This window comes from Gekko japonicus, unplaced genomic scaffold, assembly GCF_001447785.1.
Source record: "Gekko japonicus isolate JY-2015 unplaced genomic scaffold, Gekko_japonicus_V1.1 scaffold30, whole genome shotgun sequence".
NCBI lineage: Eukaryota > Metazoa > Chordata > Lepidosauria > Squamata > Gekkonidae > Gekko > Gekko japonicus.
This window is the reverse complement of record NW_015168045.1, coordinates 2,290,986-2,306,247: the sequence shown is the minus strand read 5'-3', so window position 1 is coordinate 2,306,247 and position 15,262 is coordinate 2,290,986. Positions and strand designations below refer to the sequence as shown.

At 43.3% G+C, this 15,262-nt stretch overlaps 1 protein-coding gene across 1 annotated transcript in view; it reads right to left on the bottom strand.

Annotated features, from left to right (window-relative positions):
* Positions 1-15,262, bottom strand: part of SLC44A5 (solute carrier family 44 member 5) — a 212,903-nt gene that overhangs the window by 40,403 nt on the left and 157,238 nt on the right. The window contains exons 9-12 of the mRNA XM_015414270.1: positions 10,522-10,605; positions 9,466-9,578; positions 7,419-7,550; positions 3,706-3,805 (exon numbers count right to left, since the gene is read on the bottom strand). Coding sequence (XP_015269756.1) covers positions 3,706-3,805; positions 7,419-7,550; positions 9,466-9,578; positions 10,522-10,605 — 429 coding nt within the window. The remainder of the gene's footprint in view (positions 1-3,705; positions 3,806-7,418; positions 7,551-9,465; positions 9,579-10,521; positions 10,606-15,262) is intronic.

Sequence of the window (15,262 nt, the reverse complement as noted above, 5' to 3'; positions counted from 1 at the left end):
AGGTGGCCTACATTATTGTAGTCAGATCCTACCTAGGGCGACAATTGTGCAGGGAGGGGTTGCCGAACAGCACCCGGACGACAGGCTTATCTCCGTTCTCGGTGGCTCTGGCGTAGTCTCGGCATTACGGCGAGCGGTGACCATCAGTGGGCTGCAGATGGACCCTCCGTTGATGCGCACTACTCCTGGACTGCGGCGTTCCCGGCTACTCGTCCCTTCGGGCTCCAGCCGCGCCGCATCGCTCCACAGTTGTGTCATCCGGTCCCGCCTCGATCCGATGTCGTCGTCGCTCCTACGGTCCGCCAGACGCCGCCATTGTTCTTCCTCGCCGCTGCTGCTTCTCTTACTGCCATCGTCGTCGTCAATCCTCCTGGCACGGAACCAGGAGGAGGGTGTCCCCCGCCTCTAAGGCAGGTACCCATTTCTCTACTTGCAATTACTTTCGAGCTGCTGGGTTGGCGGGAGCTGGGACTGGGGCCGGTAGCTCACTTTGGCCACGGTGGGGATTCGAACAGCCATTATGGCTGTTCGCTATAGATGTTACTGCAGGTGCTGTTACTCCCTGCGCCACCGCTCCCTTCTTGTAGGGAGCGGTGGGCGTTGACATCGAAGCATGCCCAGACGTGTCTTTTGATGAAGATGCCACCAGAGACAACACTGCTTCCATTAGCGCCACACTGAGTCTCGCTGCCCGATTCTTCGTCTGTTTGGAGAACTTGGAACAGTGGGAGCAAGAGTCAACATGGTGCGATTCCCCAAGGCACAGGAGACAAAGAGAGTGTCCATCGGAGGGGGCAATTTTTCTTCCACAAGTCCAGCACCATTTGAAGAAACTCCACCTCGCGGCCATAGGCCGGAGGGAGGAGAAGAGAATGTCTCCGCGGAGGCAGAGATAGTCCAAACTGAAAAGCTAACTAAATAACTTTCCTTAAGTAACTAATCGAGGTAAGAAGAAAAAGAAGGCCTAAAGCCAACAAACTTTACCGACCGAGGCATAGAGGTCCTACAAGTGCGGTGGTCAGAAGAGAACTGGCAGGATCCTCATGCCCCCCTAGTCATGCACAGTGGAGCCCGGCACGTGACCAGGGAGCGGGAGCGAAAATCCCTTTTGCTTTCCATTATACCGATTGGGGTCAGTGCAGGCGCACTATATCCCAGTGGTGTGATGCACAGAGACTACAAAGAAGATCCAATGTTCCCTCTAAGCTCCACAGTGTTGTGAGCAGAAATTCTACCTTGTGAGCGAAAAAGCTAGTAACATTAAAGTTGTGAGCTAGTCTCCATTTGACTATTGTGTAAATTATTTTAAAGATTATTTCTATAACCTTGTAAAAATCTCAGAATGAATTCTTTTAAACTATATTTTAAGAATAATTTAAACATTATAAGAGAAAGCAGAATCAAGTCAAATTTCATTACACAAAATGTCCTCTATAGGGGTAGACCAGGCTTTCAGAGAACAGATCTACTCATCCCTTTCCACTATATTGGTAGACCTGGCCTCCAGAGAACAGGTGTACCCACCCCAGTCCACTATACTGGTAGACCTGGCTTCCAGAGAACAGGTCTACTCCCCCCTTTCCACTATATTGTTAGACCTGGCCACCGGAAAATAGGTCTACCCGCCTCAGTCCACTATACTGGTAGACCTGGCCTTGGACCGTTGTCCTGTGCTGACCCTTAGAAAACATACCAGCACTTGTAGGGGGGGGAGAACCAGCATTACAGGTGAGGTATAACAGAGGTGGAACAATCACTGTCAGAATGCTGCATAACTAATAAACATGAAGCTGCTTAAATGTCATCAACCTGTCCAAACTACTTATTTATTCAAATATTTATATCCCACTTTTCTCTGTGACTCCAGGCAGCTTACAAATTATACTGAAAAGTATCATAGGGGTGTCCAAAAATTGTTGTTGTTTATTCCTGGCTCAATTATAGCCTATTGGAACCATTACAGTCAATGGGTCCCATAGGCTATAACTGAGAATTGATCCAGGGGTATCTGGGGCTCGGGGGGGGGGCTGTTTTTCTAGGTAGAGGCATCAAATTTGCAGCATAGCTGCTTGTGCTTCTCCCCAAAGCTTCAAAAAGATTGGACCAGGGGGTCCAATTCTATGGGCCCCAGAAGGAAGTGACCCTATCCTCCATTGTTTCCTATGGAAGCTTGGTTGTGAGCAGAACAGAAGTCCTCTGAGCTAGCCTTTGAAATGTTGTGTGCCAGCACCCCCTAGTGCAGTTTAGAGGGAATTGTGCTTACAACATACTAAAACAATTGTAAAAAAACACAATAAAAATAATATAAATAAAACACCTATGATAAAACCCATAAAGAGTCACGATTTTAAAACTCCTATTAATATTCTACCACTAAATAAAAACTAAATCAGTCAAATGCAGTCTTAAATAAAACCATCTTTAACTGCCTCTTGGAAGATTGACAGTGAGGGAGCCAGGCACGCCACCCTGGGGATATTGTTCCATTATTTTTACAGCTGCCACTGAAAAGGCCCTTTCTGTTGTGTGCCCATTAGACAAGCTCCTTTGATTGGTGGGATGGTCACAAGGGCCTCTCTCTGCGATTGTAATTTTTGGGCAGGAAGATATGGGAGAAGATATTTTTCAGATACCTCCATCCCAAACCAAGTGGGGCTTTAAAAGATAAAAATGACACCTTGAATTGGGCTCAGGAGCAGATCGGTAGCCAGTGTAATCACTGTAGTATCAGGTTCATATATTCCTGGTACATGGCCCCAACTAACAGTCTAGCCATAGCATTCTGCATTAGCTGCAGCTTCTGAACACTCTTCAAGGGCAGCCCTGATTAGAGCACATTGCAATAGTCCAGTCTAGATGACATGAGTTAATTCGTGCAACGACAAGTACCTTCTGTCAGTTACATGTAATAGCATATTCCTTTTTGAGGATCCTGTTGTCATCACTGAAATCTGCAGACTATTATAATGGTCTGTTTGGAGGCTGCCATTGAAAACTATCCAGAAATTACAGAATAGTCAAAATATACTGTCCCTCCCTCTGCACTATTTCCCCAATCTGAAACAGACCCAAGGGTTCCATCATACATGAGAATTAAGTTTTTTTAAAAAAATTGCTGGAAGCTATGAGCATGGAACTCCTGGCATGTGCTTGATGTGGACCTACTAGATTTATGTTCATGTAGACCAGGCATGTCCAACTTCGAACATGTAGTGAACTATTTTTCCCGGCCAAAAGTGCCGGTGATCTTTTTGTTGTTGTTGTTCAGTCGCACAGTCGAGTCCGACTCTTCGTGACCCCATGGACCAGATCACGCCAGGCCTTCCTGTCTTCCGCCGTCCTCTGAAGTTTGCTCAATTTCATGTTCGTTATGAAAATAAAGTTTCAAATTAGTTTCAAATTAAGTTTTAACCCACTGAAGTTGGGTTCCACCCCCACCCCCACCCCTCTATAATGCACCTTCTGTCATTTACTGGTAAGGGGCTGGTGATCTACCTCTGACCCCTCTGTTCACATACCTGATTGTAGACCACTTCACATTGGCAAATACATGCATGATGGAAAAGAAGGGCCTAGCTACAATTGTTAAATATATAAAATAGAACTTTAATGCATCAGAGCACTTAAAGTGTGTCCAAAATCATGCAAACATGACAGCCCAATATTAGTGCAGAGTCGTGTGTTGTTGTTGTTTTAAATACTTACCTACTACCTTCCTTCAGTAGCGCAATAGCTATCCGGATTCGATTTCTCAGAAATATTAACATCAGTATAATCACAACTTCCACTATGCAAAGTAATATCACTAGAATAAAGAACATAAAGTGTGTCACACATACATCAAGCCAGCATGTCATCTCTGTAAGTTACTGGTTTCAGTGCTGCTCTTTACAATCTCCCACCAAATACAACATAGCCTAAGACAACAATGAGGATGCATGTAGTTATCATCTTATAAGCTGTTGGGAGAACAGGCTGCCAGCAGAATATGCACCTCCTCTGTATGATTATGCTATTGTGTGTGATTTATAAGGCTGATACTTGCAGAGCATTACAGCATGCAAGACTTTGCAAAGAAAATCGTTTGTCTTAAAACAAAGCAATTAAATACAGTGTTTTGTTTTAAATGTCATTTAGGCTTAATGTGCTTCATTTGATGAAATGTCTCTTTATGATTAGATAATCATTATTCAGTAGTTGCCTTTTGCAGCTATTTTAGTTTACGGTATCTGAAGAAGGTAAATGGGGTTGATGTTTTAAAAGAAGTGTCTGACACTGACCTCCATTATGCCTGTGTCACTCTAAAATAATTCTGGGGCAATCAAGAGAGTTATTTGACACTAAAAGCGCTGAGATCAGAGTTGAGTTTAATGTCTGTTCTGTGAAAACAGGAGGTAGGAAGCTGGAAATATGATTGCATAGCAAATCATTTTAAGGGTGTTCACCGCTAAATGGCCCTAGTAACTGAAAAGTTCAGAATGTTTTATCACTAAATTCTTACCTGTGTGTCTACATGTTCATGCTGCTATTTACATTGGTTCTACTCCCTATTAATTGCTACAGAATGCCCCTCTAGTTTACTCAGCATCTAGAACTCTTCTAGAGGAAGTAAACTGAATTTGCAATGAATAATTTCATATTGAAATAATTAGTAGCTCCATGAAGCCAGAATCATGTTGTGTTCACCATGGATAATCAAGGACTGAACAGAATTTGATGACAGAATAAAGTACAAAAGCAGAACATTGCACAATTGGGGCAGTAATCCTGTGGAAAATGCTTTATGCAAACTGCTTCCTTGTGGTAATTTCTTCATTTTGCTTCAGAAACAAATAGCCCCCAATATTAATGTACGTATTTTAACTGAAAGTTCCTTAATTTGAGGTTTTTATAAAGACTCAAGAAATCATAACATAAATGGTAACCTCCTAACTTTGTACTTAAAGATAAAGTGTGAAAACATAATTATGACATACTTAGAAGAGAGAGAAGTAAAAAGTAAAATATTAAGAACTAGGAGTAAGGCCCATTGTGGAAATACAATAAGCTCTAGAAGGAAGCTCCAGGTGAGTGTCCCGGCTGTGGCTGGTGGGGCGGCAGAGGGAAGGGGAAAATAGAGGGAGGCAATCCATGTTTATTTCCTTCTGCTTTGCTATAAGGCAGGGCTGTCTCAAGCTATTTTGCTGCCTCAAGTGGGTAGTATGGGAAGACAGCCTCATGGTAATAGGTATGGTTCCCTCCACCCCTGACATGTTGATTTGGGGTTATGCAGTGGCAGCTAAGGTAGAAAAGCACCTCCTCCTATGCCATGTCTTCTGGGTTCCAAGGGTCTGGAAAGTGGTTCCATAGCTAGTTACAGGGTTACCAACTCTGGGTTGGGAAATACCTGTAGATTTGAGAGGTAGGGCCTGGGGAGAGAAGGGGTGGGGAGGGATCTCAGCAGGGTATAATGCCATAGAGTCCACTGCCCAAAGCAGCCATTGTCTCCAGGAGAACTGATCTTGGTCATCTGGACATCAGTTTTAATAGCTGGAGATCTCCAGGTGCTACCTGGAGGTTGGCTTATGTTAATTTGGGTCTATGCAATGGCAGTGAAGGTAGAAAACCACCTCCTCCTATGCCATGCTTTCTGGGTTCCAAGGGTCTGGAAAGTGGTTCCATAGCCAGTTACAGGGTTACCAACTCTGGATTGGAAAATACCTGTAGATTTGAGGGGTAGAGCCTGGGGAGAGAAGGGGTGGGGAGGGACCTCAGCAAGGTATAATGCCAGAGTCCACTGGCTAAAGCAGCCATTGTCTTCAGGAAAACTGATCTTGGTCATTTGGACATCAGTTGTAATAGCTGGAGATCCCCAGGTGCTGCCTGGAGGTTGATTTATGTTAATTTGGGACTAGGGCTGCCAAATGCCCCCGGGGGGTGGAATTCCCCCTGCTTTCGAGCCCCAATTTCCACTCCCGCGGAATCGGGGCCCGGGGAAACCCCACCCCCGCATGCGCATCACCAGGAAGTGACGTCGCACGCTGGGGGCGGGGCCACGCCATTTGAGGGGAAAACTCTGGACCAGGGTGGGCAAGGAATAATGTAAGACATTCAAACAGGGTAATAACCAATAATCTCCATTCCCGCCGAGTGGGCAGACTCCAGGTTACGCGCTCAAAAGCCTGAGAAGCAACGTTCCTAAAACCCTAAACAATTACAGCTTCACACGGTACAGTTCATTATACAGTTGGCAAAGCAGCTCCCCCACACACCTGTTAACCTTGCAGATAAGCGTTGCCTAGCATTTACAGACAAAAATGCATGAGACAAGATCATACACAGGGAAGATAGGGCATGCGCAGATGCCAGAGAAGGGGGGGGGGAACCAACTGCCTCCCAGCCTTCAATGGCAGCTAGCTGACACTCAGGAAGGATGGCTCCAGAACAAACTAATTTATGCAGTAGCCAAATTGCTCACTCACAATTTTAATGCCAGTAGCTCACAAAGTAGAATTTTATTCTCAGAAGACTCCACAGCTTAGAAGGAGTATTGGCCCAGGAGGCCACTGATCTCTTTAACTGTCGCTGTCCTCAACTATATGCCCGGCGGAATATCTCAGTCTTACAGACCCTGCAGGGCCCAGATCTCACTAGACAGAGAGATCCACCTGAGAGTTCCACCTGGTCAAAGACAGCCAAACCATTTTGGGACCAGGGACTACCAGCAAGTTGGTATCAGCTGTGCGTAATACTCTCTGAGGGGCATATAGGAAAAGGAGTTTCCACAGATACAATGGTCCCAGAGTCTGGCTTATCTCTCTTTCAGGGTCTTACCAGATGTGCACTGGGAGTTGTGTGTTAAGAGCATCTTAAAATTCTAAAACTTAATTTTCAGATATATCAGGAGCCCAACAGGGCAAACAGCAGCTACTTTTGGTCATTTCACATTGGGAAAATGAGAAACCCTATTAAACCACCCACTCTCCCAATTCAAATCAGGCCGCATTATGTTTACAATTACTGCTGGAAGCTCTCAACATGGAATTCCCGGTACATATCTCATGATGCCCTATAAGGTCACCTGAAAAATTACACATTTCCAGCACAGAGTTTCCTTTCTGCTTATTTGGAAGGCCTGCTTGGCTGCAGCTTACAACCCTATATCCACCACACAGTGATATAAGATATCTGTAATTATCACATGGGACTGCCACGTGCATGCAGTTGACATACTTTTTCCTACATGGAAATGTTTGATTTGTGTTTTGAAGTGGCCCTCCATCATCAGCATAACCCCCTATAAATCTTATTATGGCAAAGACACTAACAAAAATGCAATGCTCCTTAGTTCCCATGTCTGATCATTAGAGCCTAGAGTGTTTAATTAGATAAATATAAAGTGGTTCTCAAAACATGGGCTTCTCACAAAATTCACTTACTAAATGCTAACCATGTTTGCCTCAGTTGCAGATACACTCTGAAGTCAGTCTGGAATCCAATATCATAGATGGTGAGGTCAGAGCCAGGTATGCCATGAAGGCGGTGATATTCCCAATAGCAATGCCAGATACCTTTTGAGGGGAGGGAAAACAAGAAATTACAGATCAGAATTGCACAGGAACAGGAGCCATCTAAATCACTCTCTACCAAGCAGAAGGACAATCCACTGATCAGCTGTACCCCGCCCCAATGCAGTTCAGACCAGTGATCCTAAAAAAGATAATATAATGTTTCCCACCCCAGATCTGCTTGGTTGCTTTCACTCCCAACTTGTGCAACCAGCCCATAAGCAGCAAGTGGGACCCAGTCCTGCTTACAAGCCAGGGGGAATCTTTATGCCAAGGGAATCCCAACCTTCTCAGCAGGGATCCTTTGCTGCTCCCCAGGTCTTCCTCAAGAGCTTTGTGCGGACTTTCCCTCCTGCTACCACCTCCTGGTTTTTACCCCTCTTTCTAGTTTGATGCCATTTTTATATATCATTGTGGCAGAGACCGCCACTGCCACCACATGGTGTCTCTCTTGTGGTGTCTCCCCTCAAGCCATTTTGGCTCCAAATTGGGACCAGGCTAAGGAAATCGTGAAAGAAAGAATAACAGACATTGAGAGGCAGTCTGATCTGGCTAGATATCCAACTTTTCTAGCGCCTGTGCAAACTAAATACCATGCCACTTATTCTGCATACCTTGTCCATCTTGATGAACATAAGTACAGAAAAGCCTTCACTTTGGCCAGGTGTTCAGCACTCCCCTCAGCAGTGCTTGAGGACAGGTACAAGGGAATTCTCTTAATAAACTATCTATCTATCTCTGGTGGTGTCACTTGATGCTGATACCACAAGGATGTATTACTTTAGCATGCTGAATAGGTGGGTGGGTGAGGAAGTATACAGACTCTCCTAAACAACTTTTATTTCTATAAGGCACCAGGTCAGGATAACTAAATCTAGGCACATCTAGCAAAATAAAGGGAAATAAAAGTTACTAGCTAGGTACTTACAATCCATGGCATATATGGTATTGGTTGGTTGCATGATGCCCCCCTCCCCAGATGCACCTGCAAAGATCTTTAGCATCATTTCCCTCAGTCATCCTTCATTGCAAACACACACAGGCACATGCTGCTCTCAGCAACACAATGTGTCCCCTTTTCAGACCTTTCCCCTCATGGACTCTAGGGGCCTTAGCCAATCTGGGTGCCACATCCTGGACCCTCCAATCAAGATATATTAACACATCAAAGAACCAGCATGTTTTCTCTTTCAGTTTTAAATAATGCGCTCTATCTGGAGAACAGCACCTTCCCCACATTCTCCCCATCATAGGGACATCAGTGTACTCTTCCATCATGATAACTGTCACAGCATCTCTTGCCCATCTGCCTCACATCCACAATGATCATAACATGTACTTTTAGTATAACACAAGTGGAGAAATGATGATAAACCTGCCTGCTTATAAAGCTACATTAATAAAAGTTTGTTTAAACCAGCAACCATGACGATCCTTAACAAAAGCCAGATGGTGATGAATCACTCTTCAACATACAGAAGAGAGCCAGAGCTATACAGCAGGTAGAACAGGATGGAAAGTCATCCTGAAGCCCACTGAGAACTCCATAAGTGGCTGAATGGAAGCTGTTGTTCCCTGGACAGAGTGTAGCTGGCAGTTTTAGTGGCTGGCCCTGAACAGCCAAACTGAACTGGCCACAAGTCTGGTAAATGTTCAGGGAAGGCGGCTTCCCCAAACATCAGTTTGTGAACTCCAAACCGGCCCAAGTTTGGGCTGAATTTCAGTTCATGAACCACTTGGTGCCCATCCCTACTAGAAATGGTGCAGCAGAAACATGACTGCATATGCAGAGTGAGAGCATTATAAGCTTCTTCATTAATTATCAGTATTGTAAGGAATCATATTTTTCCTTGTATAAATTACCGTGGTAAACTAAGGCTTCACAGATTGGAACAACAAACCAATTTTTGACACTTACCATACCCTATAATCCCAATCACACCAAAAATGAAAATCCAAAAGAGTACTCCTGCTGTGAATCTCAGAAGAACAAGGAAGAGCAAGCTGACAGCCATTGCAATAAACAGACCTCTGGAAAACAAAGATACAGAGATTTAAAATGAACTAGTAGTTAGTCCTCATTCTACCTCTAATTTTCCCATTTAAATTGAAAATAAGAAAGTTTACAGAAAAAAAAAACATTTTTCCTAACAAAAGTTGAGCCTCAAGAATTTAGGCATCTGGCAGGATTACTTTAGTCTTATTAGTATGGGTTGTTAAAGACTGGAGTTCTTATATTCAAACATAAAACAGTGGTTCTGTAGGTAGGCACAGGGTTACTCGATCCTGACAGGGACTGTACCCTTAAGGCACTATGGTGGAGACAAACTCTGTTTTCAGTAGTAGGCATGCTCTCCATATCCTAAAATGTTACCAAGGAATTCCATCCACTCTCCCTTATTCCTTGTACTACACAAGTCATGCACGAGAACCATAATAGAATACCAGGATGCATATCTTGGTCAGGTCCAAGTTTGGGGTGGGGTGGAAAAACTGTCCATTATGTTGTGGTGGTCCTGGCCCAAGGGATGTCCGTCTGTCCTTGACCAAAGCCAGAGATTTTTCTGCCCTGGTTCCTACCTGTTGGAACTCTCTGCCTAATAAATCCCTGCCCTGCAGGACCTGATGCAGTTCAGCGGCCTGTAATTAATAGGTGTTCTGCCAGGCATTTGGTTGAGGACAGCGATGGTTACATCCTTCTGGCTCTCCTACTCTACGTCTCCCACTCCCCACGAGGCAACAGTACTACTGAAATTCATAGCATCATCTTTTAGGTAATGAGTGTGTTTTACTGTTTTTAAATGTTTTATTATGGATTGTAAGATGCTATTACGTTGTACACCACCCTTAGCCTTGCCTTGGTAGGGGTGGGTGGTCTAGAATCTAATCAAATCAATCAATAAATAATGTTGTGTGATTATATCATTGCAACATCACACAGGAGAGGTATGACTCCTTCTGAATAAGAACTTACATTAAAATCCAATACCAAGAACTGGCATAGTCTTCGAAAATTTTCATTCCAACTGATCTTGCATCAAGAACGTTATTGATGCCACTTTAAAAGGAAAAAGGGGAAAATGTTAGTTTATGTTGAACTTGCTGAAGTAACCTGTCTGGAGAAAGGGGAATAAAATCTCCCCTCAGGATTTCCTTACTTTATTTCAGGCTCAGCTATGAAATGGTTACTGTCATTGGGGAAATCCTATAACCAATGAGGGTGAAGTTGGGAAGCAGTTCACTTTATATACTGAAACATTTCCACAGAAGAACCTATAAAATACATTATTTTCTGTTAAATAAACCTTTGTTGTTCATCTCCATCTCTGTCTTTTCTGTCTAGTCAAATATCTATGAAAAAGTGACTTCTAATTACTTCATAAATAATTACAACCTTGGTGTAGCAAGTTCCAGAATAAGAGACCTTTAGGGAGCACATAGTTTATATACTACCAACCCTTTAATCACAGCTTGTGTTTCCCCTTTTACCTGACTGTGTGCAGCTGGGGTTTAAATAATCTATAGGAGAGGCCAGAGTGGGGAACTGGACATTCTTTAGTCCAGTTGGCAGTTGCATCACAGTCTTCCCCCCTCCCCATAGCTGCCAAAGTAAAAGTGGTGGCAGGGATGGGATTTGTTCCTGACTGACAGAACAAAGGGTGAAGTGGGTTTTTAAAAAAGCATCACATAGACAGGAGAAGATCCTGGCATAAAATTAATTTTTTTTATTATGATTGAGAACTTCATTTTGAGGGGAGTTCCTTCATAGTAGGAAACTCTTTGAGGAAAAATTTCTCTCAGAAGTGAAAAGAAGAGATATTCTAAGGTAAAAGTATAGCCAGAATGGCTACAAAAAAGTAAAGGCAGAATGCAATCTGAGGGACAGGCAATTTTGACCTCACCTTCAGGGATACAAATTGGAAAATTTGAGACTTAAAGAAGTGAACAGAGACAATATTAGAGGTGGCTAAAATACAATAAGATAAAGAATTAGATCAAAAGACAAGGACCTGAAGATGGCAGAAATATAATTAAAGGCTCGGAGAGAAAGTGAGGTTGAGGCACATAAGGTACAATTAGAAAAAAATAAGGTTACACATTGAGCTAGGGGTTCCAGAAGAGCACCATGATAGTTCCAGAATAGACATGAATAAATTCACTTCATTTCATGAAGGCAGTGAAGTAGTAGCTTTTTAAATTAATTTTGAGACAGGTCTCAAAATTAGCAACCATGACTGCATGAAGTATCTCAGATCTCAAGTTTCTGGAGAACTTGAGGAGTTCTGCTCACAAATGAGAATAGATGAAGCAGCAGATTATGATCTCTTCTGATAAACGGTTAGACAGAAATTGGGTTTGTCACCAGAACTTAGTAGGAAAGAGTTCAGACAAACGAAAAAGAGAATGGATGAAACTTACTCTCAGTTTGCTTGTAAACTGGATCAGGTCTTATGCAGGTGGATTAAACAAAGTGGAACTGACAGAATCAAAAAATTAACCCTTCTTATTGGCTTGGAACAGTTTTACAAGACAGTACCATGACAATCAAATCAGTTTTTATATATAAAAAGACTGGTATTTTAAGTATAGAGACAAATGTGTTTTTGATTTGAGAGGAGCTGGGTAAAAAGTTTAGTCAACCCATCCCACAACCTTTTTGTTGCTTTGTGCTGTATTTCATATTCCACAACATGTATTTCAGCAGAACAAATGCTTGGGAAGAGAAATGGTCCTCTTATGGATTAAAAGTTGGTTAAATGACAGGAAGCCAAGAGTATGAATAAATGGATAGTTATTACAATGGAAGGCCCGGCCCTGACCTCCAAGGAATACCAGGGCTTGGAACGCAGGGGAAGGCTATCTGAAAAATGTCCAACCCCAAGTAGGGGTCACCAGAAGTTGCCATGACTTCCAGGCATGCATGCACATACATACACATATACACATACAAAATACCCACAAAAATGTTATTACAATGGAAGAAACTGAGCAGTGGGATTAAACAATGATTGGTATTGGGACCAGTGCTATTTAATTTGTTCATAAATAATTTGGAACTGGTGAATATTGTAGTAGCCAAGTTCACAGATGATACCAAATTATTCAGTGTCCAGGGTCAGTGCTTGGCCTATCCTTGGCTGAGATGACTGCAGCAAGGTCAGGAACATCCCCCAACATTGCAGGAGCCAAGTGGGACCCACAAACCTTCATCATACCTCAGGCAGCCACTGTCAACTTGGCCAGAACATTCAGGGTAAGACCCTGGACAGCAGGTAGCTGCAGCAACTGGACACAGACCTTACCAGATCCCTTCTCAGCCTCAGAGCTTCAGCTAATGATATTCTCTCCTGGCACCAGGAAAACAAAACTGATGCCAATGGAAGAGCCAGCCTCAGAAGCCATCAAACCAGTCAGAAGCATGGAAACAATCAGCAGAAGCCCAATCATAACTGCCCGGGTGGAAGCCAGGCAGGGCCCAACAATGCAAGAACCTGGGTGAAGCCAGGCAGAGGGGGCCTAACTAAAGGCCTCCCAGGAACTGGACAGTGAGAGAAAGTGGGAGTGCCAACAAGGATGGAACAGGAGACTGGGAGGATTGGTGTTCCAACCCCTGGCACACATAACAGCTCAGGCCATGGGCCAAGGCAAGGGGGTGGGGCTGATTGGAAGGGACAGGGAAGAAGCATAAATAGTGACTCCATAAACAGGCCAGGGAGGAGATAGGGAATCTTATACGGGCAAGACAAGGGCAATGCACCAAGAATAAGAGGTTAATTTTGGGTCATGCAATCCACCCCCCTTCCTATTTTGAGGCCTGGGGAGACCCCAAGGAGTGAAAGCAGTCCAACGGCCAAGGGGTGATGTCAGACAGGGAGGATCCTCATATTCAGGATGGTGAAAACCAAGGTCAATTGTAAAGACCTACAGAAGGATCACTCTAAATTGGGTCAGTGGGCAAGAATGTGCAAATGAAGTTTAACATAGGTAAATGTAAGGTGATGCATGTTGGAACAAAATACCCCTAATTTTAAATATACACTGATGGGGTTTGAACTGACCGAGATTTGAAGAGATCTTGAGGCTGTAGTGGAAAGCTCAATGAAAATGTTGACCCAGTGTACAGCAGCACTGAAAAAGGCAAACTCCATGCCAGGAATCATTAGGAAAGCAACTGAAAAGAAAACCATCAGGAGGCTTCCGATTTATGGTGACATGCAGGCAGACACATCTCCCAGATGCCCCGGGGATGCAAACTGCACACCAGCATGTAGGAAGGGGTGGGACAGGTTGCGACCTCCCCGGAGCCTTGGTAAAAGGCTCCTAGCCAGGGGGCTTTTGAGGGACGACCTCTTCAATGGCACGATGGTGGAGAATTGAGGCACTCCTCCACCCCGAAGGTCCTGCTGCTGAGTGACTGCATGCTACGAGTGCTGCTGACCGGGACAAGAGTTGGAGATTGGGCAAAAAACCCCGATGCTGAGTGAGGCCGGTTGGCCAATAACGAACTGTGAGTCGGGTTGAAGCGAGCATGAAGATTTAAAAAGAAAGCTGCCCCCCCTTAAAGAGCGACGGGAAAGCGAGCAAGGGAGGGGTCCCTCCCAAACGCATAGACGAAACATGGACAAAAAGAGGGGGGGGAGTGGAAAAATAAGCGTTTAAATCTGTCTTAAGAGACTTACCAGAGCGCAGATAAGCGTTTGGGTGAATATCAGAGACTTTAGCAACTTTTTGAAAAGTAAACAAATTCAAAAGGATGGCGGGAAAGAAACCGGAGAAAGAAAAGCTGTTGAAACCGAAACTAGTGGGTAGTCCTCGAACGGAAGAGATTACTGAGCTCTCAAAACTGTTGGCTGATTCCTTGTGCCCTCTGCTGGATGAGATGACTAGTATCAAGCAACAACCGTCAACAATTGATCAGAGCTTGGCTTCACAGCAGTTACAATTGACTCAATCTTTTTTTTTTAAATAAATTTTTATTAGAGTTTCAACATAAACATCTATAAACACAAAGACAAAACATATAACCAGACATATATCTATTAAAAGCACACATCTCACTATCCCTTCAATTAAATTTCCCTAAACAATATCACAATAATTAAGTTAACATACATCTCCTACATGTGAATAAACTCATTATTTTTTCCATCAATTTCTTTTATTAATATAACATCAGCTCTTTTCCCAATGGGTTTGATTCAATGTACTCAATACTTCTGAACTAGAAGACAGTTGATGAATTGTACATCAAACTTCGTCTCTCTATTATTCTTTACTTTCTCCAGAGGTTAAATTACCTTTAATGGATTTTATTTAACCTATAAGATTTCAACTTTCAGTCATAACTTAATAAGTAATACCGGGGGAAGGTTCTTCCGGACACTACCGACACAATCCATGTTTTATTTTTTATTTTTTATGGGGGTTTTTTTCCTCGCAAACTTCTAAAGAAACTAAGTAGTATCAGAGGGTTAGATCCCATTTCTTTTCCCAGATTTCATCAATTGTCCCTCTGATTATGTTCATGAATTACCTAGTCCTCATGCAAAATCTCTAAATCAGAATCCTGTTTTTAAGCACAATTCCTAAGACAAGGCATTACAATACATACTTAATGTTCTAATCATTATTGCCAGTGTTATACGCACAGTATTCCTACAGCCATAGCACAACAGGGAGAAAAGAAGAGCTCCATATAACATATTTTGTTAGCC